Below are 27,901 nucleotides of genomic sequence, written 5' to 3'. Positions count from 1 at the left end.
AATATGAATTATGGACACTATCGCATGATCAAATGTGAATAAAGTTGCAGTACTGTGTGGCGTAATTGGAATTGGGGTTACTAGTGTGTGGCCATGCCCCTTGCCAGCAAAAACACACCCCTTTTTGGGCTGTGTGCCAAATGTGCAAACTGTTCCTATTTAAAATATAGTGGGTACAAACCCCAAAATAAGGACTGCTATGAATGAGGGGTGATGATGCTGGGAAAGAGGTGCAAGGTCAGAGGCGGAACCAGCTGTGGTGCTAGGGGGCACCAGCCAAAATCTTGCCTAGGGCATCATATTGGTCAGGGCCGGCTCTGCCTTCCCCCCGTACCGCTGCGCTCCTCTCCTCTCTCTCGGGGCGGCTGTGTGCTGCAGGCAGCGGTTGCCCGCAGCACACAGCGGCATGTAATGAGTCAGTTTGACTCATTACATGCTTTGGGCCCCTGGACAGAGGCGGGCCCCAGTGCAACGCACTGGTTGCACTGGTGGTAGTTCCGCCTCTGCCAAGTTGTATGTATCTAGATGCTAGTTTGGTCTGTGCGAATTTCGAGATTGCAGGAAACATGCGAGTTTGCATGTTCCCGCATTCTATTACATTGTCCAAGATAAACTTGCTCTAAACTCGCACATCTTTTAAACCTAGACCCTATTACATTTGTTCCCATATGTCTGACTCTGGAACATGTTTGAATTCCCTGCAGGATGAGCTGTGTTTTGTCTTTTTTAATACAGTGATTGATGTACACGTATGTTGCTTTAATATTGATTATATTTGTAAGAGCATAGACTAAGAAGTAGGAGGAGTCAGGGATAGTAAGGGGAGGAGCCTATTCCAGAAGCCTGATGCTGAGGTGGGCCTCTGTGCTTTAAATTCCAGGGCCTATTTGTAGTCCCAGTTCAGTCCTGACTGTTGGTGACTGTTTATTTTTTATTTTGCAATTAAATTAAATGGATCCTATTAGAACTTTCATAAGACATTCTATAGAGCCTCCTGACATAGAGGGCAGGGTAAAACCCGCATTTTGTACTAACCCCCGGCCGCCGCATTTTCGCCCTTGAGGGTATCGCCATCTTTTGATGGCGATACCCTATAGAAGCCTATGGTCTTCTTACCGCCGGCGACCGCAACCCGCCGCCCCATGCTGCTGACGCCGACCCCCCTCCCCCGGCATACCTCGTCCAGGCAGCCCTGGTCCTGGAGGCTAAACTCCTCCTCCCCCTAGCAACACAGCCGGAGGTCCTTCCGGCTGCAGGAAGGAGGAGGGTGCGCCCCGGGACAGCCTGCTGCCTGCATGCCATGCAAGGAGGAGATGGCAACCCCAGGGAGGTGACGGAGACCACTTGCACACCATCTCGCAGGTATTGCGGGGGGCCTTCGAGACCACATTGCGATGTTAATCGCATATGTTAGTACATATGCGATTAGCATAGCTGAGATGGGCTGCGAGGGGCGGCGATGTATGTTAATACATCCCGCCCAGAGAGTGCATAAATACCTTGAAGGTCGAACTAAAGGGGCATAACTGTCAAATCAACTGACACAATAAGCTGTACAAGGACAGAACAGGGGAGGCTTACTGCAGTCAACGATAAAACCAAGTGAATTAGTAAGACTCTGTAAGACAGTGGCGGTGCGGTGTAGTGCCTGCTGCCGTGCAGGTGTAGATTCACCACTTACCAAGCGCCGCACTCTCTCACCTTCAGGTACCGGAACCTTCAACGGACCTGGAAATCTTCAGTCGGACCCGGACACGGCGATCCCTTCTCGGAGCTGACGAAGGACGAACTGGGGAGAAAGTAAACCGACTTAAGGGAGGGTATCAACCCTTCTTCCACCGGAAAAGGGGATACCCCTGGGGGTGGCGACGACCTTCACCGGTTGGGTGTAAGGTCATCACCGGCACAAAGCCTCAGCCACTCTCGTGCATAGTGTGATAAAGGGGTTTCTCACGTCCGTGAGCAAACCCCTTATCTGGCGCTCGGGGACAGACAAGGGGACGGACAGACACAGATGTTACTCACCGTTAGTTCCGCACTGCGAACTTCTCCACTTACAGGTCCCTGTAAGGAGGCAAACAAACAACAGCCGTGCAGGGCCTAACTCTAACCTAGTGTAACACCACCTACACTAACTATAACGGCAGAGCCCTCAAACTAGCTCTGTGTGTGTGCAGCAACAAACTAGACACAAACTTAACAAACTTGGCCCTGCACGGAGACAACACACATCACAATAGCGGTGCAAGTAACAACCACGGTGCTGTCCCTTTAATTACCCGCTTCAGAACACCAGGGAGTGGGCGCAGTACAGCCTACCCACTTCCCGCACGCTTACTTGGGCCTACTGCCCCCTATCTGCACACAGGCCAGAGGCCTGACTTTACCCTCGGGCCTAGCGCCCGCCTAACTTGGTGTCCGTTGGGTGACCTGGGCCTAGTGCCCAGGGTCACCTTATAGAGTGGGGCTCAGGCTTACAAGCCTGCCTATTCTGCGCACATTGGGGAGGCCTGGGCTTTGAGCCCAGTACCACCCTTATTCATATGGGGGGGGGGCGCACCTATTAACTGGGCCTAATGCCCACTATATGCCCTCGGGCCTAATGCCCGCCTAAACTGACAATTACAGTGGCTTGGGCCTAATGCCCAAACCACCAAATCAGGGGATGACTGAAACTCCTAACTGTGCCACAGGCATAGTGCCTGAACTGTGCCCCCGGGCCTAATGCCCGTCCCTGGTGGTCTAGGGTGGTAGGGGGGGGGGAATCAGCCTCACAGAGGCCTCACCTGCTCCAAGGATCTCCGACGCCCTCTTCTGCCGCTGACCCGTCCTGGCCAGCGGCGTTGCCTCCGCTCTTCCGCGTCCAGCCGCCGCTGGACATCTTCTTCCAGGAGCCCGGCGTCTTCCGGCCTCTTCAGCGGCCACCGGAGCTCTTCTCCCCGCGTCCGACGTCTTCTCCCTCCGTCCGGCTCTTCTGCGCTCTTCCGCGCAGTCTTCAGTATTCGGCTCTTCTCAGCGGCGGCTTCTTTCTTCTTTTTCTCCCGCCCGGCGTCTGACGTCAGATGCCGGGGGCAGGGCCTATGACTCGGCGAGCACCGATTGGCTCATCGCACCCGCCTCTGATTGGCCGGCACCCCGCGAGCCGTGATTGGCTCGCGGACGGCGCCGGATTTCAAATCTCGCTGCTGGTGCTTCCAATTGGCGCCCAAAACGGCGTCAAGTTTGAAGCACCGCTGCGCCCCCGCCGCTGCTGTAAGTCTGGTGCAGGGAAAAGTCTAATCCCTGCACCGGACACCCGCCGCTGTCGCTCACTGACAGGCGCTGGGGACAGACACACTGTCCCAGCGCTGTCAGAAATGTTGTCCCGCAGGGGACACAGATTCCCTGCCTGCCGCTGCCGGGATGTGTCCTGTGATACAGGGCACATCTCCACATTCCCCACCCCCCTTTTTCCTTTGTAGTCCCTACAAAGGTCTCCACGAAGTCCAATGTCTGCGGGTCAGGGAATTGCAAGGTCCCTCCGGCGAGGTCGTGTTCGAGGGCCCAGCCCAGATAGACTGTGACCCCACATCCTCCCTCTATCAGCTGCGGGTTCCTCTTCTTCATACCCCCTGACCTCCATCGGTGGATCCTATGGGGGAGTGGCGACTCATCATGACCACTTACTTTAGGCCACAAGGGGGAATCCTCTTCCACGGGGACAACAGTCACCCACTCTTGGCCTCCCATATCGTCTGGGTCATCATCACTGTCTTCAGCGTGTGGGACCGACCACCACCCAACAGTGGAATCCTCCGGGGCATCCGTTTCCTCCCGGGCAACAACCACCATCTGTCGCGTTTCCCCTTGGGGCATCTCCAAAGGTCCTATGTCTTCTTCTGGAACGGGTCCTCCCACGGCATCACAATCCTCTCCCCGTCTGTCTATCCAACTTGGTGTTTCCGGCAGGTATTCTTGCTCCAGGACTATCTCCTCCTCTTCATGGAGGGCAATCAACTGTGAGCACGGCTCCACCCAATCTTGCCAGTCACACTCGTCAGCACTCCCGATGCCCGAGTCTTCCTCCATCTGTTCTTGGAGCGATTCATCGTCAGACATCTCACAGTAGTCCAAGTCCTCCTCCACCGATACCTGGACTAGGGGATTATTTTCTTCCTCAGCGTACTTAGTCTCTTCCGCTGGCATCTCTACTTCCTCAGTGTACTTCTTCGCTTCCGCTGGCATCTTTACTTTCTCAGCGTACTTCTTCGCTTCCGCTGGCATCTTTTGGTACCCAGGACACACCTCTTCCACACATCCTGGTCATGGACAGTTCCAACGCGGGGAGATTCCAGACGTCCCAGTCACTGGGTCTTCACGCTTTTCCTTGCAGCGTGGTCTCTTCACCTCCCAGTCATCCACCTCCGCCTTATGCGGGAAAGGATCCTTCTTTACTGGGGTTGCTTTCTTGGGGCAGAGTAGGTCTGCGGCATCTTCCCAGGGACACTCATTGGCCAAATGTCCTGGTCGCCGACACTTCCAACAAGGGAGGGTCACTGCCACCTTCTCCAAGACGGGTTCCTTGGCCACCTCCTTCACTGAGGGATCTTCACCCGTTGGTTCCGGCTCAGATGAAATGGGCACCTGCAAACTAACTTCAAGCAGGCTCTTCCGCTCCATTTCGTGCAGTCAGGGGAGGTAGGGGAGGCAGTGCCTCCCCTGTCATAATGATTAAAATAATAAAAAGAAGATACATAAGACACATATTCTGTGTCATATGTATGCTCTTTTTATTATTCTAATCATTTCAGTCTGTTTAAATAGTTTGGGAGGCACTGACAGCTAGTGCCTCCCGTAGACTGTGGGAACGGGGACAAAGCAGGGGGCGGGGCCAAGCTCTGGGTTGTAAAAGCGCATTAGAAAATAAGGGGAATGCGGCACTTATACAAGTGCCTCGCTGGCAGGGAAAGCACGCCCCTGACAGCGAGGCACATGTGATTGGACAGCAGATCCAGCACTGGATGCGCTGGTCCAATCACACATAAGCGGCGAGGAGAAGCGGCGGCGGGACCCGGAAGTTACTGCTGGACAGGAGAGGACCGGGAGCGGCGGCGTGGAGACGATGGATGACAAGCGGGCTCTTCGGACCGCCCTGGACCAGCTCTCCCTGCTCAAGGTAAGAGCCAGAAGAGCAGTGATGTATGTGCCCAGGTGGCGGGAGTGCGGAGCCCCTGCACCAGCCCTGCTACTGCCCGTGTGATGGAGGCGCTGCTGCTGTATCACGGCCGCTGCTGCTTTGGCTCCCAGGGGACTTGTGTACAGTCTGCCCGCCTGCTGCCCTCATCTAGCTGCTGCTTTGTCCCATGTGGGTGCTGCTGTACAATGTGTGTATGTGTCGCAGTGGCGGATTTAGGGGGGGGGCACCAAGGCACGTGCCCCCCCTGTCATTTTTAGTGCAGACTGACATGCGGACGAGTGTCCGCATGTCAGTCTGCGGTCTCGTTTCGTCCCCTGCTGTTAGGAGGGACACGGAGGGCACAGTGCGCGCCTCTCCTGTGTCCCTCCTGTGTCTCCGGCGGCCGCTGGTCTCATAAAGGAAGTGCCGTTCGTGAGCACTTCCTTTATTACAGTGACCCGCGGCCGCCGGAGACCCAGGAGGGACACAGGGAGGCGTGCACTGTGCCCTCCGTGTCCCTCCTAACAGCAGGGGAGCGGGGGGAGCAGCGGCGGCGGAGGAAGGGGGGGGACGGGGGACGCACTGGGGGGGAATATCTGGCACTGGGGGCATATTTGCAGGGAGGGGGTGGGGGGGCGAATATCTGGCACTGGGGACATATATGGCACTGGGGGGAATATCTGGCACTGGGGGCATATCTGGCACTGGGGGGGGGATATCTGGCACTGGGGGCATATGTGGCACTGGGGGGGGGGATATCTGGCACTGGGGGGAATAACTGGCAGGGAAGGGATATCTGGCACTGGGGCATTGTCTGGCACTGGGGGCATATGTGGCACTGGGGGGGGGGAATATCTGGCACTGGGGCATATGTGGCAATGGGGGCATATATAGCACTGGGGGCATATGTGGCACTGTCGGGGAATATCTGGCACTGGGGGTATATGTGTACCTGGCACATGGGGGGGGCTATATTTGGCACTGGGGGCATGTGAGTTACCTGGCACCGTGGGGGAATATCTGGCACTGGGGACATATGTGGCACTGGGAGCACAGCCCTAGCAACAAGGACTACCTCCTAGCACCGAGCATGACACCCAGTGCATGAAACCCCTGGCAACGAGCATGACACCCAGTGCATGAAACCCCTGGCAACGAGCATGACACCCAGTGCATGAAACCCCTGGCAACGAGCATGACACCCTGAGCATGAAAACCCCTGGCACCGTGCATGGAACCAAGAGCATGAAACCCCTGGCAACGAGCATGACACCCAGTGCATGAAACCCCTGACAACGAGCAGGTATTTGAAAAGTAATTAGAAGCCTTACTGTAGGACTTAATGTGTAATGGGCATTACGGTGTGTGGCATAATGTATCACGGACATTGCGGTGTGTGTCATAATGTGTCGCAGGCATTACGGTGTATGGTATACTCTATCGCTGGCATTGTGATATGTGGTATAATGTCTTAGGGTCATTGCAGTGTGTGGCATAATGTATCACGGACATTGCGGTGTGTGTCATAATGTGTCAGGCATTACGGTGTGTGGTATACTATATCACGGGCATTGTGGTATGTGGTATAATGTCTCAGGGTTATTACAGTGTGGCATAATATATAACGGGCATTGCGGTGTGTGGCATAGGGTATAACGGGCATTGCGGTATGTGTCACAGGCATTACGGTGTATGGTATACTATATCACGGGCATTGTGGTATAATGTCTCAAGGTCATTGCAGTGTGTGGCATAATGTGTCCCAGACATTGTATGTGCTATAATGTATCAGGGGCATTGCAGTGTGTAGCATAATGTATAACGGGCATTGCGATTCCTGTCATAATGTGTCACAGGCATTACGGTGTGTGGCTTAATGTGTCTGGGGCATTACAGTGTGTGCATATTGTGTCATGTGCATTATTGTGTGTGGAATAATGTCTAAGGGCCATTGCAGTATGTGGAATAATGTATACTGGGCATTACTATAAGGAGGAAAAATGACAAATAATGTAAGGGGCATGAATCAGGATTATTTTTCTTTTCTGTGGTGGCCAACGTCTGGGCGTGCAGGTTGCAAAACTGGGGTATAAGGTAGTCTTTTCCTGCAATACCATGCCCATTCCAACGAAGCCACGCCCATTCCAACGAAGCCACGTCCCTTATGGTGCCCCCCCTGTAATTTTTTTCTGGATCCGCCCCTGTATGTGTGTATAAATACAATGCTGTGTAGTGTGTGTGTGTGTGTGTCCCATATGGTGATGATGATGATGCTGTGCCAGTGCCACACAAAACTCTCTCCTCCTCACACAGCCCCCCCACAGCTCCCCCCCCCCCACTCAGATCCCCACACACAGCCCTGTCCTCCTCACATAGATTGTATTTGGTTGGGGAGGGGGGGGGGTGCCCCCGTGCCTCACCAGTCGGTGCCCTCACCGCACGTCACTAAGTGGCACTGCAGTGGCAGACAGGATGGCACTTAAAAAAATAGTCCCGAAACAGCACATCATGCAAAGAAGTAAAAGAGGTGCAATGAGGTAGTTGTATGACTAAGCTAAGCGACACAAGTGTGCGGCACAAACACCTGACCCATCTAGGAGTGGCACTGCAGTGTCAGACAGGATGGCATTATTCAAAAACTAGGCCCCAAACAGCACATCATGCAAAGAAGAAAAAGAGGTTCGATGAGGTAGCTGTATGACTAAACTAAGTGACACAAGTGTGCGGCACAAACAACATGGGCGTGCTGGAATTTGCCCAGATGTAATACACGCATTGGTGGCACAGAAGAGCGTACCCCTAAACCACACACACACGGCAAATCCTGTAAAATTAATTTGGATAATAATAACTTTTTTATTTGGAGCTATTATAATAATATACAGCACAGGCGGGAGTATCCCTACACCACACAGGGCAAACCCTGTAAAAATTATTTGGATAATAATATCAGTAATGTATATAACCCTTTTATTTGGAGTAAATAATATACAGCACAGGACACCACCACTAGACTTATGGCAGCACAAGATACCACCACTGGACTGATGCAGCACAAGACAGCACCACTGGACTTGACTTATACTGCAGTACCCCTGGACTTATACGGCAGTAACCCTGGAGTTGTACGGCAGTGTCAGACAGGATGGCACTTTAAAAAATTAGCCCCCAAACAGCACATCAAATTCAAAGAAGTAAAAGAGGTTCAATGAGGTAGCTATATGACAAAGCTAAGCGACACAAGTGTGCAGCACAAACACCTGACCCATCTAGGGTTGGCACTGCAGTCCCACTGAACTAATGGTGGATACCGGACGCACGTCTAACACCAGCATAGTTGTTATGGCCTCAGTAATCCGCTTTGCAACAGGATGACTGCTGTCATATTTCATCTTCCTCGCAAAGGACTGTTGGACAGTCAGTTGCTTAGTTGAAGTAGTACAAGTGGTCTTCCGACTTCCCTCTGGGATGACGATCGACTCCCAGCAACAACAACAGCAGCGGCAGCAGCAGTAGTATGAAGTGGTTCTTGTTCTTTCCCTATTTTATCCTCCAAATTTTTGTTCTCCATTATTTTTATGGAGTTATATAACAAAATGCAGCACAAGAGAGCATACCCCTACACCACACAGGGCAAACCCTGTAAAAATTATTTGGATTAAATATTAATAACCCCTTTATTTGGAGTAAATAATGGGGGTCATTCCGAGTTGTTCGCTCGCAAGCTGCTTTTAGCAGCTTTGCACACGCTAAGCCGCCGCCTACTGGGAGTGAATCTTAGCATAGTAAAATTGCGAACGAAAGATTAGCAGAATTGCGAATAGACACTTCTTAGCAGTTTCTGAGTAGCTCCAGACTTACTCGGCATCTGCGATCAGTTCAGTGCTTGTCGTTCCTGGTTTGACGTCACAAACACACCCAGCGTTCGCCCAGACACTCCTCCGTTTCTCCAGCCACTCCCGCGTTTTTCCCAGAAACGGTAGCGTTTTTTCACACACACCCATAAAACGGCCAGTTTCCGCCCAGAAACACCCACTTCCTGTCAATCACAGTACGATCACCAGAACGAAGAAAAAGCCGTGAGTAAAATTCCTAACTGCATAGCAAATTTACTTGGCGCAGTCGCAGTGCGAACATTGCGCATGCGCACTAAGCGGAAAATCGCTGCGATGCGAAGAAATTTACCGAGCGAACAACTCGGAATGACCCCCAATATACAGCACAGGACAGCACCACTGAACTTATATGGCAGAACCACTGGACTGGACTTACATGGCAGTACAACAGGACTTATACGGCAGTATCACTGGACTGGATTTATACGCCAGTACCACTGGACATATACGGCAGTATCACTGGAATTATATGGCAGAACCACTGGACATATACAGCAGTATCGCTGGACTTATACGGCAGTATCACTGGACTGGATTTATACGGCAGTACCACTGGACTTATACGGCAGTACCACTGGACATATATGTCAGTATCACTGGACATATACGGCAGTATCACTGGACATATACGGCAGTATCACTGGATTTATACGGCAGTACCGCTGGACATATACAGCAGTATCACTGGACTGGATTTATATGCCAGTACCACTGGATTTATACGGCAGTACCACTGGACATATACGGCAGTATCACTGGAATTATATGGCAGTAGCTCTGGACATATACGGCAGTATCACTGGATTTATACGGCAGTACCGCTGGACATATACGGCAGTATCACTGGACTGGATTTATATGCCAGTACCACTGGACATATACGGCAGTATCACTGAAATTATATGGCAGTACCACTGGACATATATGGCAGTATCACTGGATTTATACAGCAGTATCGCTGGACATATACGGCAGTATCACTGGACATATACGGCAGTATCACTGGACATGTACGGCAGTACCACTGGACTAATACAGAAGCACAGGGACACCACCACTGGACTGATGCAGGACAACACAGCACCACTGCAATGGACTGGACTTATACAGCAGCACTGGACTTATGGCAGCACAGGACACTACCACTGGACTTATGGCAGCACAGGACACTACCACTGGACTTATGGCAGCACAGGACACCACCACTGGACTTATGGCAGCACAGGACACCACCACAGGACTGATGCAGCACAACACAGCACCACTGGACTGGACTTATACAGCAGCACTGGACATATGGCAGCAGAGGACACCACAACTGTGACTAGACTGATGCAGCACAAGACACTACCACTGTACTGATGCAGGACAATAAAGCACCACTGCACTGGACTGATGCAGCATAAGACGCTACACTGGACTGAGCAGCACAAGACAGCACTGGAATCGCCACCCTACTTTCCCTCCTGCACAGACACTGAGGACGGAGACACGTCCTCTTGCTACACTCTCCAATGCCGGAGTGAAAATGGCGGCGGCGCATGGCTCCTTATATGGAATCCAAAACCCGCGAGAATCCAGCAGCGGGATGATGACATTTTGCCTCGTTCTAGTTTCCGAGTCAGGTGGGAAAACCGAGCCGGCCTCGGATCCGGGCTCGGGTACTGAAGTCCGGTAGGGTTCGGTTCTCAGGGAACCAAACCCGCTCATCTCTAAAAATAAACAACTGTTTGAACAATAAGGAAACAAAAAAAAATACTTGTTTTGACTTTTAGGCAAGATAATTTAGGTAGTCTGCTTTCAGCAAAGTGACGACCTTAGCTTTCATAAGCGCTTTACATATCCTTGGCAGCCTATTTACAAATTTTTCCAGCTTTTGGCGATCCATTCGACTCCAGCAGCTTTGAAGAGCCTCCCATAGGCCCTCAGTGTTGGTAGGCATCTGTTTTCGGACTTCCCTGTGTAGTTCTTCCCACAAAAGCTCCATGGGTGAAACATGTGGTGATTGAGGTGGCCATTCTGTTTTTGTTACGACTTGAGCGTTTTCTTTCTTTTGGAAATAGTTAGTACACAACTTGGATGTATGTTTTGGATCGTTATCTTGTTGGATAACGAAGTTCTGACCCACAAGTCGCCATCTCGAGGGAATCGCATGATGCACTAATATGTTGTGGTACACCTTTTGATCCATTATTCTGTTGATTCTTACTAAGTCACCAACTTGGTTGTCCGTGAAACATCCCCAAACCATCACATTGCCCTCCATGCTTAACTGTTGGTGCTACAGAGTCTAGGAGAAAGCGCTCACCTAGACGACGACGCACAAAAGCCTGGCGATGCGAGCCAAAAAGTTAAAATTTCGGTTTCTCGGTCCAAAGCACCCTCTTCCACTGTTCCTCAGTCCAATCCTTATGCTTCTTATCCCATGAGTACCTTTTTGTAACGTTTGTAGCACATAGAAGTGGTTTTCTAACCGCAACCCTACCACTAAGGCCATATTCCTGCAAGTAAAAAAGAGGAGATTACTCTGCGCTCTGAAACACCTTATAAAAATGAATATGTGTGGTCTGTCATGGAGAGTAATTGACTCAGTGAGACTCAATGTAAACAAAAATAAATTATTTTATCAAAAATATTAAATATTACCACAGAGCCGCCACTGGAGGTGAAAGTCCCCTGAATAAAGTCCCTTAAAATGGGTGATGATGCCGGGGTCCTCAATCCTCACTAGAGCGCGGTGTCCTCTGTGGAAAGGGATGCAAATGGCCATTGATGGCAAATCCGTTCACCAGTTGATTCTGCACAGTCGTGTTGGAGTCCAATAAAGGTCCGGGCACACAATGAGCAGCTTCCAATGGAAAATGGGTGATCTGAAGTGCCCCGGCATCATCACCCATTTTAAGGGTCTTTATTCAGGGGACTTTCACATCCAGCAGCGGCTCTGTGGTAACGTTACATCAGGACTGTGCCATCAGCCCTTACTATTCAATCCCTACACCTCTCTGCAGTCCATGTTAAATAAGGAACGGACACCATTATTTAAGCAGCCCTATTGGTGATTCTGAAATGTTTTTATTTTTCATTTATGTGTAGTTTTATGCATACATTTTACTGTTTTTTAAATTAAATTTGGTGGTTATATTTGACCTTTCAATCCTTCCATCTCCATTTGCCATTTTTATTGAAATTAGATATTCATTTTTATTGGATTTATGCTAAGCGCTGCTTCATTGTAGTTTTGTGTGTTGTAACCAAAATATTGGGGGATAAATGTGAAGGTGTGAGAGCACAAATTGTCACTGTTTTCATTATTGACACCACAAACTTCTGTCCCACACAGTGGCGGATCTAGACTTAACTTTTAGGGGGGGCGGTTTAAGAATTATGACTCCTCCCCCTAATCATAGCCCCTCCCACTTAGTAATGCCCTTCCCGTTCGCTTCTAAATTTCCTATTGTTGCCATTACTAATAAAATGTTGCCAGTTACTGGAGAGAACCCTGCGCACTGGTGATACAGACTGGCGAATCGCCATTCCTTCCATCAGGGGTGGTAGAGGCTAAGACAGTAGGGCAATTTAAACATGCATGGGATAGACATAAGGATATTCTTACAAAGAAATAATGATCAGATAAGGTTAGAGATAAAAAATAATGTAAAAAAAAAAAAAAGGGGGCAAACTAGATGGGCCAAGTGGTTCTTATCTGCCGACAAATTCTGTTTCTACAGCACACAGAATGAGCCGAAATTCACATTATAGCACACTGAATGAGCCGAAATTCACATTATAGCACACTGAATGTGCCGAAATTCACATTATAGCACACTGAATGAGCTGAAATTCACATTATAGCACACTGTATGAGCCGAAATTCACATTATAGCACGCAGAATGAGCCAAAATTCACGTTATAGCACGCAGAATGAGCCGAAATTCACATCATAGCACACTGAATGAGCCGAAATGCACATCATAGCACACTGAATGAGCCGAAATGCACATCATAGCACGCAGAATGAGCCGAAATGCACATCATAGCACGCAGAATGAGCCGAAATGCACATCATAGCACGCAGAATGAGCCAAAATTCACGTTATAGCACGCAGAATGAGCCAAAATTCACATTATAGCACACTGAATGAGCCGAAATTCACATTATAGCACACTGTATGAGCCGAAATTCACATTATAGCACGCAGAATGAGCCAAAATTCACATTATAGCACGCAGAATGAGCCGAAATTCACATCATAGCACACTGAATGAGCCGAAATGCACATCATAGCACACTGAATGAGCCGAAATGCACATCATAGCACGCAGAATGAGCCGAAATGCACATCATAGCACGCAGAATGAGCCGAAATGCACATCATAGCACGAAGAATGAGCCGAAATGCACATCATAGCACGCAGAATGAGCCGAAATGCACATCATAGCACGCAGAATGAGCCGAAATGCACATTATAGCACGCAGAATGAGCCAAAATTCACGTTATAGCACGCAGAATGAGCCAAAATTCACGTTATAGCACACTGAATGAGCCGAAATTCACATTATAGCACACTGACTGGGCCGAAATTCACATTATAGCACACTGACTGGGCTAAAATTCACATTATAGCACGCAGAATGAGCCAAAATTCACATTATAGCACAATGTATGAGCCGAAATTCACATTATTTACTGCATGTAGAATGAGCCGAAATTCACATTACAGTACACTGAATGAGCCAAAATAATGCAGGGACACATACACTTTAGTTAGGAGAAGAGGGGGGAGACATGGAACACAGGCACTTTAGCTAGGAGCGGAGGGGGGAGACATGGAACACAGAGGGGGCACACACACACTTACTTAAAGTTTGGAGGGTAGAAGACATGGCTGGCAGACAGTGACACCTGCTGCAGCCAGCAGCATGAGGAGTCGGATGGAGGCCGGGTGCCGCCGCGGCATTGGGAACGAGGTGGAGAGCGGGCAGCGTGGCGGGGGACGGGGAGAGAGAGAGAGCGTCCTGACGCGCGTACAGGAAGGAGGGGGCGTGGTCAGAACAGAGGCCGCTCAGCCGCTGTATGCGCGTGAGGACGCTCTCTCTCTCTCCCCTTCCCCCGCCGCGCTGCACCGCTCTCCACCTTGTTCCCAACACCGCGGCGGGACCCGGCCTCCATCCCGGTGCCGGTATGTGTAGGGGGGGCGTTCGCCCTAATCGCCCCCCGCTAAATCCGCCACAGGTCCCACATATATAGAATCCTCAATTCATACTCTGCTGTTTCGGGTTATAAAATAATGTACTCCAAAGCAGAAGCTTTCCTATTTGATATACCAGATAGGGATAAAATATGTAGTTGTTGATTTGCAGTCAGTATTACAGCATTTTACAACATCCTACACTGCACAGAGCAGAGACAATTGCTAGACACTGCACAGAGGGGAGAGGAGGTGTACTTAGGGTACAAATGTAATAGTGCACGAATTACAGGAGGTGGCGCAATTCTGGCGCAATTGTGAGAAGCAGGGAGCTGTGACCAGTGCTGTGTGGAAGTGGCCAGAGCCATGTGGGCTACAGAATCAGCTCCAACTTCTACCTAAATACATAAAACTAGAAACATCATTTGTGATGAGAAGGTTAATTGGAGACTACCTGTTTTAAATACATTAAAAAGTGCTGTTCAGCTAATCCACAATTGACTTTACTGGTGTAGCCGAAAAGCATCTAATTTTTTTGAGGTGCAGTTGGTGACAACATTGCTAGTCAAATTCAAACATGGTTTTTAAGCTCATGATCCCTTGACTGGAAGAACTGTTTTAAATACAGTGAATGCTTATATGTATTTGCGGGTTTCGACTAAAATGCAGCCGGTCGGGATTCTGGCGGCCGAAATCCTGATGTTTAGAATCCTTTGTAAGTATGCTAATCCCATCCCCCCAATCCTAAACCCCCTTTACCACAGCCTAAATCTAACCCCCCATCCCCCCTGCAGCCCAACCTTAACCCTCCCTGGTAGTGCCTAAACCTAACATGCCCTTCCTGAAGCCTAAACTTACCCCACCACCTCTGCCCGCAGCCTAACCCCCCCGCAGCTTAAACATAACACACAGCTTGCCACCCCAGCGGCCCGGCAGTCACTTGTTCGGGCACCCGGCTGTTGGGATGCTGGTTTTGTGATCTCATTTGGGATGCTAGTTCGACATTCCGAGCAGTGTTGGGAATCCGGCATCAGTATTTCGACTGCCTGGATCACGACCATCGGGCTCCTGACTGAATCCTGTATTTGCAACTGAATTGGAACATTCTGGGAATATTGACCATAATACAGTGCATCGGAAAGTCAACTGTGGGACCTTATATAGGCAGGTATGTGCCTTTCCAAATCATGTCCAATCAACTGAATTTACCACAGGTGGAATCCAATTAAGCTGTAGGAACATCTCAAAGTTGATCAGTGGAAAAAGGATGCTTCTGAGATCAATTTTGTGAATACTTATGTACATGTGATTTCTTAGTTTTTTACGTTTAATAAATTTGCAAAAAACTAAAAAAAAAAACTTTTTTCACATTGACATTATGGGGTATTGTGCACAAAATTTTGAGGGGAAAAAATTAATATATTCTATTTTGGAATAAGGCTGTAACATAACAAAATGTGGAAAAAGTGAAGCGCTGTGAATACTTACCGGATGTACTGTAGATCTGTGTGTAAAACTGGAAATGCTGCAAATGTAATGTAAGGAATAGGGGGCAGATCCCAAAAAATTACAACTGGGGTATGTTGGGACGTTTTCAGGGGCATGTATCTGTCGTCAGCTGTAAGTTGCAATGGTCAGGTTGGGTGATCGGAATCTGTTGTGCTGCGACCTCCTGATCCCATCAAGGAGATATGAAAAAAGAACACACTGAGCTAGAAAATGCTCAGTGTCAGGAGCATCAGAACATATTATGGTTGGTGTGGGGCCAAGCTACAGTATAATCTACAATATAATCTCATTTGGCGTCCATGGATCTCTGAGGTAGAACTGTGGTGCCTTGTGAGGAGTCCTAGGACGGAGCCACTGGGGAGGAGGAGGCTGTTGCACCACAGCGAGGAGGAGGAGGAGGCCGGGAGTACCAGGGACTGAGGCCCTACGATGGGGGGAGGAGGAGTCTGGGACCATAGTAGCAGCACAGTAAGCAGCACCATCTTCATATTAAATATGAGGCTGGCTGCCGGGACCACCGGGGAGTAGGAGGGTCTGCACATTATATAGTCCCTGCACTGTATGGAGGATGTAATGTGCGGTCTTTCACCTGACCGCACTTTGCTCCTCTGCTTCCGCTTCCGTACATTGGAGCCTCTCTCATGTTTGGGAGGGGGGGGGGGGGCGAGCTGCACCCTTGACCCCCCCCCTCCCCCTATTCCATCGCCTATGCTCATGTAATTAATCACTTTGTCAGATTGTAGTGTTTATTGGATCAACACACACTGGTAGAGATGTATTATGTATTACATATTGCATGCAATACATCCCTCCACTTATTGCATGCATTGCAGTGTTTATTAATGCAGTATGTATGAATAAATGCAATAAAAAATGCAAAGGACAGCTATTCCAATAACGGCTGTTCCCATACAGCCTTTAATGGAAAGACAAATCTGGCCAAATTCCATCCAATTCAGAATAAGGTGGACATAAGCAACAATTGTTAATTTGCTTCTGCACATGTGCTGTATGTCATCCCTAAAACGGGCAAATTCTATAAATTTATTCAGGACTTGCCAGTCATAGTGCCTTTCCCAATATGCAGTCTGTAAATGCCAGAGATACATGGCAGTGGCGCCATGAGGAGGAGGGTGGGGGGAGGGGGAGTATGTGCAGATTGCCCGGGCTGCTGGTGGGACCCGGCAGGGGCAAGGGTCCGCTACCCCCTCTTCCCCCCACCCAGTATACCTGTGCTGTAGCCGGTGGTGCCATCTTCCCAGTGATCTCTTTGGGAAGTCAACACCGCACATAGAAAGCTAAGACTCTGGCACTGTGTCATCTTTCCAAATATCTCTGGGAAGATGGTACTAGCCAGGGAGGAGGTACCCGCTTCCTATTCAAGTAAGGTAGGAAGCAAGTGCCATCCCCAGCGACCCCCCTCCCCCAACACCCCCACCCCCCCAGCCCCCCTGTGGAGCAGTCGTTGCCCACAATTATTTTACTATGTCAATATTTCTAGAGTACTCTAAATATGACAACATGTACTAGCATGCTGAGACTTGTAGTTCCACACAGAAAGGAGAGAAAATGCAGATACACACTCTATAGTACTAAACACTGCTAATCAGAATAATTATACTAAACTCTGCACTCTAACATAGGGGGTCATTCCGAGTTGATCGCTCGTTGCCGATTTTCGCAACGGATCGATTAAGGCAAAAATGCGCATGCGCATGGTACGCAGTGCGCATGCGCTAAGTATTTTAGCACAAAACTTAGTAGATTTACTCACGTCCGAATGAAGAATTTTCATCGTTGAAGTGATCGGAGTGTGATTGACAGGAAGTGGGTGTTTCTGGGCGGAAACTGACCGTTTTGTGGGAATGTGTGGAAAAACGCAGGCGTGCCAGCATAAAACGCGGGAGTGTCTGGAGAAATGGGGGAGTGGCTGGCAGAACGCAGGGCGTGTTTGTGACGTCAAACCAGGAATGAAACAGGCTGAGCTGATCGCAGTGTAGGAGTAAGTCTCGAGCTACTCAGAAACTGCTAAGAATTTTCTATTTGCAATTCTGCTAATCTTTCGTTCGCAATTCTGCTAAGCAAAGATACACTCCCAGAGGGCGGCGGCCTAGCGTGTGCAATGCTGCTAAAATCTGCTAGCGAGCGAACAACTCGGAATGACCGCCATAGAGCAAAACTGAGGCACTTAGCATAATTTTTGGCCAAAAATATGGGCCCATCAACAGCGACTAGGTGGCCTCATCTGGTGGGTCCCTAACACTAAGGTCCATTGCAAGGGGCCCTCAGGTCAGCACAGGCCATCCACCACAAGGTATCACACCTTTTAACGTTCTAATTATTATCTCTCACCTATGTAACACTTAATACACAGCTGATATTTTTTACTTATGTAACACTTTTAACACTTAAACCTCTCACTAGTAGTATGCCTTGGGGCGGTAGGCCTGTGCTGATCTGGGGGGTCCTGTGCCCTGGACTTGAACCTTAGGGTTAGGGACCAACCAGATGAGGACACCTGGTTGCAGTTGGTGGGCCTGTATTTCTGGTGAAAAATTATGCTAAGCACCTTAATTTCACTTTATGTTATTTTGCAGAGTTTATTATAATTATTCTGATGAGCAGTGCTTAGTACTATAAAGTTTGCCTCTGTATTTTCTCTTTTCACTGTGGATTGGGCAGTGCAGGAGAAAGTGGGAGCCTAAGAAATGCATTAGAAATATATAACTACATAATTGCACAGCTAGACTCTATCTGGTTGGGTATGGGAGTCTGACAGTTAAATTGTCGACACTCGTGACAGGGACAGTATGAGGTTGAATCTGGCATGCCAACATGTTAATAATGTGATTTACAGCATTTTAACAGCGTTGATTTACAACTTGAAACTTGATGGTAAATCATCATGTTTGAAGTTGTAAAGGCAACACTTAAAATGCGTAAATCACAATGTTAACATGTCAGCATGCCAGTTTTCAGCTCAACACTCCCCATCGGGAGTGTTGATACATACATGACTACATACCCTTCCGTTAACTAAGTAATTACTATAGGCTCTATTCAGCAATAGTGTCAATGTTGTCTCGATTATTTTCAGATAACGTCAACGTGATCATTTTTTTCCCCACATTATTTTTTTCACTGCTATTCAGCATCAAACTTTGCATGGACAGTGTTTGTGTTAAAATGCTGTACATGTGAGTTATATCTGCGGCATTTTATATAAATATCTCACGTTTGTGAAAGGATTCTCAGGGGGAAGCTGACACTGCGCATGCGTACAATGTCAGTTTCCACCGCTGGCTGGAGGCTGCAGGAGAGAGATTGGAGGATCTCTCTCCTTCTTGTGGGGCCAGACTAATTGGGCCAAATGTATCGAGTGGCCCAATGGGACAGATTCCAAACAGCTTGTTAGATCCATGCTGCTCTGATGGAAATGAGGAAGAATAGCGTGTCAGTCGTGATCGTCAAACGCCGCCTTGTAGCCAGTGGCTTCAAGGGATATGTTGCTGCCCAAAAAAAACATTGCTTAGGCCCATAAATAAAAGGAAGAAGCTATTGTGGGCTAAAAAGGACAGGAGCTAGACAACTAGTCAGTGGAAGAAGGTTCTTTTCACAGATGAATTGAAGTTTGAGGTGTGTGGGACAAAGTTTGTTCGTTGTGCTACAGCCAAGCACGTATTTCCTGCTTTGAGGTTCTGTAATGGTCTAGGGATGTTTTGGAGGTGGTGTGGTAGGTGACTTTGTAAATATTTTAGGAATCATCCAAATGCTACCACAACATCCTGGTGCGCCATGCCATCCCCACCAGTACCAGCCTTATTGGTCATGGTTTCAGAGGCAATCACAGGGCTGAGACAGCCATCGGCTATCTGGCATGCGCCGGTGCACTACGGCGCCGGCGCATGCGCAGTTCAGACCTGATCAGCTGCTGTGAGAAAAAACACAGCACCGATCAGGTCTGAATTAGGCACCATGTACACAAATGGACCCAGTGCAGCTATAAATAGTGCCGATTAGACAAGAGCCCGCCAGGTGGTGGCTTCATTCCAGCAAACCGGAAATGCCTAAAAAAACGGTATAACAAAATAAGCATGGATGTACAAAATTTATAATATAGAGACCACAAGCACACAAGGAGGTCAGTTGCTCTCTTAGGATTCTCAAAATGCTGCTTCTAGGTGGAATCGCGGCACAAGACCGGAAGTGTCATGCGTTCACACCACAGCCGGAAGTGGATAAATAGGCATTGCAAAGCCGAGCAGGCTGCTCACAGAAGCACATATACCCACCATGCCCTGCTTGTGTTGAATAACTGTAGTCAGACTCATACATAATATTAATACATAAATTGTGTGTGCAGATTAAAGGCATATCCATAATGCCACACTCGATAGATAGATAGATATACTGTAACTAATACAGTATTTGCAGACCTTACAAACTAACATAATTCAACAGGATATATATCGGGCATACTAAATAGTGGCACTAGGACCAACTCCCTACCCAACAATAAACACAAACAATCTGAAAAAGAAAAGAAAATAATATAAAGGAATATTTAAAAAAATACTTTTTATTAAAAAAATATATATATTTTTAAATATATGATTCTGCATTATGATGGAAATTATTAGTGCAAAAAAATATTACAGGGATTTGACTGAGTCCCTGATGGTTGGCCATTCTGTCCCGATAACTGCTTGTAGGCATCCTGACGTAGTATAAACCACATGGGCAGATGATAAGCTAAATCACAAAGGGGGTAATTCAGAGTTGATCGCAGCAGCAAATTTGCTAGCAGTTGGGCAAAACCATGTGCACTGCAGGGGGGGCAGATATAACATTTGCAGAGAGAGTTAGATTTGGGTGGCTTATTTTGTTTCTGGCTGATTTATTCTTATTTAGATTTCAGTTTGAACCTGTGATGAGCGGATTCGGTTTTACTCGGTTTTACTCGGTTCTCAAAACCGAATCTTGTTTTGGATAGCCAATAAGATTCGGTTTTGAGAACCGAGTAAAACCGAGTAAAACCGAATCCGCTCACACTTTGAACACACCCCACCCAAATCTAACTCTCTCTGCACATGTTATATCTGCCCCCCCCCCCTTCAGTGCACATGGCCTCTCATTCTGAGTTGATCGATCACTAGCTACTTTTGGCAGCTGTGCAAACGCATAGTCGCCGCCCACGGGGGAGTGTGCGAACGCCTGTGCAGCCGAGTTCTGGAAAAACATTTTGTGCAAAACAAGACTAGCCCTGCAGTTACTTATCCTGTGCGATGAATCCAGTGACGAAGGACCCAGAATTGACGTCAGACACCCACCCTGCAAATGCCTGGACACGCCTGCGTTTTCCCAAACACTCCCAGAAAACGGTCAGTTGACACCCATAAACACCCTCTTCCTGTCAATCTCCTTGCGATTGGCTATGCGAATGGATTCTTCCCTAGAACCATGGCACAGCAACAATGCTCTTTGAACCCGTACGACGCGCGTGTGCATTGTGGTGCATACGCATGCACAGTTTTGCCATTTTTTTAAATGATCACTGTGCAGTGAACAACACCAGCTAGCGATCAACTCGGAATGACCCCCATGGTTTTGCCCATCTGCTAACAAATTTGCTACTGCGATCAACTCTGAATTAGGCCCAAAGTCTATAGTTCAAAACAGTGCTATTTTTGTAAGAAAATAGGTTCAGGAACTGTGAGCGGGGCAGAAGTGGGTGATGATGTGGGTGGAGCTACTAAAGGGGCAGGGCATCAATTGGTGCATAAACTTTTTTTTTAAATACATAATGCCCCCAGCAGTGCAGGGCCGGATTAAGCCTTGGGGGTGCCCAGGGCACTTAAGACAGGGGGGCCCCGGTGGAAGGTAAGGGATGTATATTAGATTGTGCATACCTCTCAACATGTCCCATTCCAGGAGGGACAAAATGCTCTCTGCCTGGACTTCCCCCTTAGTATATGATTGATGTAACCTGCGTTGAACTTTTTAATTGATAAGAAAGGTGTTACAATGCAGGTGTTTGCAATCATAAGAAGGAAGTCCAACTAGAAAGCATTTTGTCCCTCCTGGAATGGGTCATGGTGGGAGGTAAAGATTGTGTATATTACATTTAAACCAATGGGGTATATTAGTTTTAATGCAATAGTTTAACAATACCTGGGTACTGTTTATACAGTAGCTCCACCTAATTGACAGACAACTATTTTATAAAATGTTCTTGTAGTTTAACAAACAACCTTAAAATACACATAGAAAAATAAAATGTATCTTGTCACATGCAAGAATAGCATCAGCCTCTGTATTACTTACACACTGGGACAGGACCCAGGAGCACTCTGTGTGTGTGTCTCTATCTCTAGACCCAAATGGTTTAGTTGAATAAAAGTTTACACAGGACTCAGACACCCAGGCAGGAAGGAGGAGAAGCTAGGATTCCTGTGTCACAGCTCTCTACACCCTCCTATCTCTCCTCTGGTCAGAAAGCTCCGTTGGTAGCTCATGAAACATAATATTTCTGTGTCTCTGCCTGCACTGCATACTGTCCTGCTCGCATTCTGGGTCTCACATTAAGAGGGAGAGCTAGTGATATCAGTGTGCTTTGGCCGGGGGGCCCCTGACAAAGGGGGGACCGGGGTACAGTATGCCCTGTATCCCCCTCTTAATCTGGCTATGCAGCAGTGCCATATATACACAATGCCCACAGCAGTGCCATATACATACATAATGTCCCCAGCAGCGCCATATATGCACATAATGCCCCCAGTAGTGCCATATACACACATAATGTCCCAAGCAGTGCCATATATACATAATGCCCCCAGCAGTGCCGTATATACACATAATGCCCCCAGCAGTGCCGCATATATATATATATGTATATATATATATACCAACGGATTGGCACTCACCCTTCACAGTGTATACGGCCCCGGTGCCTTCTGGAATAAGTAGTATAGATCGCGGCTCCTAGCATGCAGCGGCACTCAGGGAAATAATTCATGGAGATTCCAAACAAACGGTATTTATTCCATGATAGTGCAAAGAAAGATCCAACGTTTCGGGGTGCTACCACCCCTTTGTCAAGGTGAACACAACACCTTCTGTTGTGTTCACCTTGACAAAGGGGTGGTAGCACCCCGAAACGTTGGATCTTTCTTTGCACTATCATGGAATAAATACCGTTTGTTTGGAATCTCCATGAATTATTTCCCTGAGTGCCGCTGCATGCTAGGAGCCGCGATCTATATATGTATATATATACACACACACACACACACACACACACACACACACACACATAATGCCCCCAGTAGTGCCAGTTACACATTACTCCCAGTAGTGCCAGTTACACACTGCCCCCAGTAATGCCAGTTACACACTGCCCCCAGCAATGCCAGTTACACATAGCTCCCAGTAGTGCCAGTTACACATAGCCCCCGGTAGTGCCAATTACACATTGCCCCAGTAATGCCAGTTACACATTGCCCCCAGTAGTGCCAATTATACATTGTCCCCAGTAATGCTAGTTGCACATTGCCCCAGTAGTGCCAGTTACACATTGCCCCCAGTAATGCCAGTAACACATTGCCCCCAATAATGCCAGTTACACGTTGCCCCCAGTAGTACCAATTACACATAGCCCCCAGTAGTGCCAATTACACATAGCCCTTAGTAGTGCCACTTACACATAGTCCCCAGTACAGCCAGATACACAATGCCCCGGTAATAGTGTTTACCCCTCCGTTTCTGCTCTTGCTGCTGCTGTCACTGCTGCCTCCGAATCTCCTGTCTGAGCCTGAGGGGAGGAGAGCACAGCGCGCATCTCTCCTTCCCCTCGCTGTGGCAGCCATTTGAAACATGGTACTGGCTTGTGAGCCAATCAAAGCTTGCGGTCCGGCAGCCATTCAGGAGCTGCTGCTGCCGGTCCCCGTGCTCTGATCTGCCAGCGGAGACGGGACACACGAGGGTAAGGAGAGATATGTGCTGCGCTCTCCTCCCCTCAGGCAGACTCACAGACAGGGGAAGTGGAGGCAGCAACAACAGCAGGGAACTGCCAGGCTGCAGACGTTCTGGAACGCTGTTCCATTCCGGACCAAAAATAGCCCTGGTGCAGAGTACTCTATGGTGGATTGAGCTGCAATACCAGCTCAAGTTAGCTTCAACATTGGGCAAGGTTGCACATACAATAGCTAGCCAAGGGTGTAGGTGCCATAGGTGCAGCGAGTGCAGCTGCTATTGGACCCACAGCTGAGAGGGTCCTGCCTTTCCTGGCATAGTTACATGTGTTATATACATATTTCACCATTGGGTGGTATATAAAGGCCCTTCCAAACTTTTACCTTGGGGCCTACAATATATCTGGTTACCCCCCTTGCACCTGCTTATTGTAATGTGGTATAGAATGAACTAGAAGGCATTATCATGTTACTGTAGATAATATGAACTGGCACAATATGAAATGGAGGCACTATAGTGTGGCATAATATGAACTGGGGGCACTTTAATGTGGCACAATATGAATGTTGAGGCACTATACCATGGCATAATATGAACAGAGGGCACTGTAATGTAGCACAATATGAATGTTGAGGCACTACAGCATGGCATAATATAACAGGGTCACTGTAATATGGCATAATATGAACTGGGGATACTGTGTTACATAATGTGTACTGGCAGCCCTACAATGTGACATAACGTGAACTAGAGCACCACTATGGGTCCGAAAATGAACTAGGGTACTATTGTGGGGCATAACATTAACAACTGCTGCGGATAGGTGACTCTCTAGAAGTATTGGGACAAGGGCCCTTCAAAATGTTGCTATGGGGCCCTCAAAGTTCTGGTTACACCCCTGTAGCTAGCTATGCATGACAGCGCTAAATTATAACCTTTATTTGTGTTCTGTTGCTCATTACAATTCACTTTTTTCATGGACTGTGACTGACCCTCCACAATTTCATATAAATAAAATATTAAGTATATAAGTAAGGTTCGTTATGGACCAGAAAAGGACTTGTCACTTTCCATACACTTGGTGATATGCTAGCTTAATGGCGGTGGGTACAGTGCCCAAGCTAACATGCCAATGCATCTAATGATAATAATACCTTACATCCCACCTCTAATAATAGATACAAACCTGTACAAACTAACCCCCTCCAAACCCTATCCCAGCCATTCACCCCCCTCCCATCTGCACAAATGTGTAATGCTGCACTGATATTATATTTATATAAACAAGCTCATAGACGCAGCTGTTCTGACTTACAGCCTGACCTTGATACTGACAATGCCAGCAGACAGCTGTGCCCCTCTATTATCTGCCACCCATAAGGGTACAGTTCTCTACTTTCTGATATACAGTGTGGATCTCATGTTACTGTGGAACAACAAGTCCTAGCAAGGACTACTAGCATGCCTGTGGCCAAAATGTACAATGTAATAATATGCATTCTTTCTTTTTGACCATAAACAATGTCTATAGGTGATATTGTTTATTTATTCCAATAACCTACCAGAAGCGATATGGTTATAGCAGACCAACATCATTTAAAAAAAAAAAAATGTAATCAATTAATAAAGCACTTGTTGTGTTAATATAGAGTAGTATATAGTAAGTGAAACTAAGCCTCTTGGTTTTCAGTTCCAGTTTAGTGTAACTGACATAGACATTCATAGCTGTGGGCTGGACAAGCAGAGCAAGTGTTAATATCTCAGGAGAGTCAGGGACTGATAACAATGAATATTTGTCATGTGGGACATCTCTGACTGTCACTCTTCCTTTTATAGTAGCATAGCTTCCACTCCCTGGATATAAGAGTGGGCTGAGTGACCATCCTGGCTCTGTCATTCCTCCACATCTCATCCCTAGCAGCCCTCACTCAGACATCATGCCCCCCAAGAAGCCAGATCCCAAAAAGGAGGCCCCCAAACCGGCAGCTGCTGCTGCTGCACCAGCACCTCCTGCACCCGAGCCACCAAAAGAGGTTCCATTTGATCCAAAAAGTATCACTGTAAGTATTAAAGAGCACAGATAGAGCATGCTTGTACAGTACGGATAGATAATGAACTGCTGAAGAGGATGCTCAAAGCTCCTTATAAACATCTTAGCAAATACAGTAGTTGACAGTACATTCACTTCATTAAACCAAGAGGACCACTATGCACTCAGCTTCCTATACAGTGCATTCAATATTATTAATACTAAAACACTAAGACAAATCATTTCACTAGTTTTAATAAGAGAATACATAATTTGTGTATGTTTTACAATACAGGGGGTAATTCAGAGTTGACTGCAGCAGCAAATTTGTTAGCAACTGGGCAAAACCATGTGCACTGCAGGTGTGGCAGATATAACATGTGCAGAGAGAGTTAGATTTGGGTGGGTTATATTGTTTCTGTGCAGGGTAATTAATGGCTGCTTTATTTTTACACTGCAATTTAGATTTCAGTTTGAACACACCCCACCTAAATCTAACGCTCTCTGCACATGTTATTCCTCCCCCCCCCCCCCCCCCGCAATGCACATGGTTTTGCCCAACTGCTAACAGAATTGTTGCTGCGATCAACTCTGAATTAGGGCCACAGACGTATGCCTATTAATATTAATTTTACATATTGTACAGTGACATATTCATTGAACCACTGTTCATGTCACCGTGCAGGGGTGGGGAACCTTGGCCCTTCAGCTATTGTTGAACTATACATTCCAGCATGACCTGCAACAGTTTTTCTATTTGGCCATGCTAAAACTGTTGCTGGGCATGCTTGGATGTGTAGTTCACAAAAACAGCTAGAGGGCCAAAGGTTCACCAGCCCTGATTGTAGTCTCTAGAAAGTGACACTACTATACTTTATTTCAGTTAAGTAACGGATTATGTTTTGATAGGGAGAAGAGACCATCTGTAAATGTAGAGTAGTAGCTGATGTAACTCCCTGAATGCTTAGGTAATAAAAACATTTCTTGAGATAGAACAACATTTCTAAATAAAGGAATAGGTTAAACATTGTATTAGCATAAACAGTATTTGACAGGAGATTATAAAATGGTTACATACTGGTTATACTATTTACACAAATTATTCTAAAAATTAAAGTGTAATATTTAATTTCCCCAAGATGAGAATATTATTCATTGTGTGGATACAATGTGCAACCTTTTTTTGGTTAATGTCATACAAATGTTATTAACTTTGCATTTATCAAAATATTCTACAAATTCTACAGTATGTTTATAAAACAATAATTAGACTCGCTGAAAAAGACCACAGGTAGCAGAGCAAGCTCCCTTGTCATTACTGAAAATGTATAGAGCTGTTACATGGTAAATATCCAGTGCTATACAATACGAGGTACTTGTTTTCTATAGTTTATCTTGCTTGTTACAGATGAATACTTAGATGTGTTTGGATGATATAGGTTACTGTACATTCTCAGTTATTACATCGTCCGCAGAGCCCAGATACTGGATTTGCTGTATGAAAAACCTGTCTATTGGTCTAATCCTTTAACTTGATATTTACTGTTATATTTCATGATCTTTATATTTGTCTTGTTATATTGGTACTAGCTGTAATGACTATGACACAAAAATGCTGTAGAACAAGACGCTTAGGTGTCTATTTACTAAGCCTTGGACTGAGATAAAGAGGATGGAGATAAAGTACCAGCCAACCAGATCCTGTCATTTTTCAAACCCAGCCTGTAACATGGTACTGTAGTTATGAGCTGGTTGGCTGGTCATTTATCTCAGTTCACTTTAGCTCCATCCAAGGATTAATAAATAGACCCCTTAATCACTGGAATGTGGCAAGTTTTAGATGTATTAAGAGGAGGAATAATGTCCATTTATAGTGGAATGTAAGCCTGTGGGGTAACATCATGCATCAGACATTAATGTTTGTAACAAGTAAAAAGATGTTTCGTATTCCGGAGTTTGGTGCATATGGAAAATGCGGCCAAATACATTTTTGTCTTTCCCTTTAGTATATTCCACTCTCAGTGGTTTCATTAGTACTTTGGGGTTCCTTTTATGCACACATTCTGCTATATTTAAACATTAGACCAAGAAAGATTCTTTTAAACTAAGCAAATTATTTGTATTGTACTGTCTGTGTAATTTTACAGTT

The 27,901-nt window shown here is 47.1% G+C and overlaps 2 protein-coding genes across 6 annotated transcripts in view; one reads left to right on the top strand and one right to left on the bottom strand.

Moving 5' to 3' along the window:
- The window catches only part of LOC135055433 (parathyroid hormone/parathyroid hormone-related peptide receptor-like), a 182,802-nt gene that overhangs the window by 153,932 nt on the left and 969 nt on the right, over positions 1 to 27,901 (bottom strand). Inside the window, exon 1 of one of the 5 annotated variants that reach the window (XM_063959505.1) lies at positions 23,453 to 23,720. The exons of 1 other annotated variant lie outside the window; for it this stretch is intronic. In XM_063959505.1, coding sequence (XP_063815575.1) covers positions 23,453 to 23,671 — 219 coding nt within the window. In that variant the 5' untranslated portion in view covers positions 23,672 to 23,720. Of the gene's footprint in view, positions 1 to 23,452; positions 23,721 to 27,901 lie in introns of those variants that run through there. 3 more of the 5 variants (XM_063959500.1, XM_063959497.1, XM_063959499.1) reach the window with 3 other exon arrangements.
- The window catches only part of MYL4 (myosin light chain 4), a 32,261-nt gene continuing 29,957 nt past the window's right edge, over positions 25,598 to 27,901 (top strand). The window contains exon 1 of the mRNA XM_063959508.1: positions 25,598 to 25,783. Coding sequence (XP_063815578.1) covers positions 25,661 to 25,783 — 123 coding nt within the window. The 5' untranslated portion in view covers positions 25,598 to 25,660. The remainder of the gene's footprint in view (positions 25,784 to 27,901) is intronic.

Source organism: Pseudophryne corroboree, chromosome 3, assembly GCF_028390025.1.
Source record: "Pseudophryne corroboree isolate aPseCor3 chromosome 3, aPseCor3.hap2, whole genome shotgun sequence".
Lineage (NCBI taxonomy): Eukaryota > Metazoa > Chordata > Amphibia > Anura > Myobatrachidae > Pseudophryne > Pseudophryne corroboree.
Note: the sequence above shows the minus strand (reverse complement) of the source record. Positions and strands in the feature narration are given on the sequence as shown.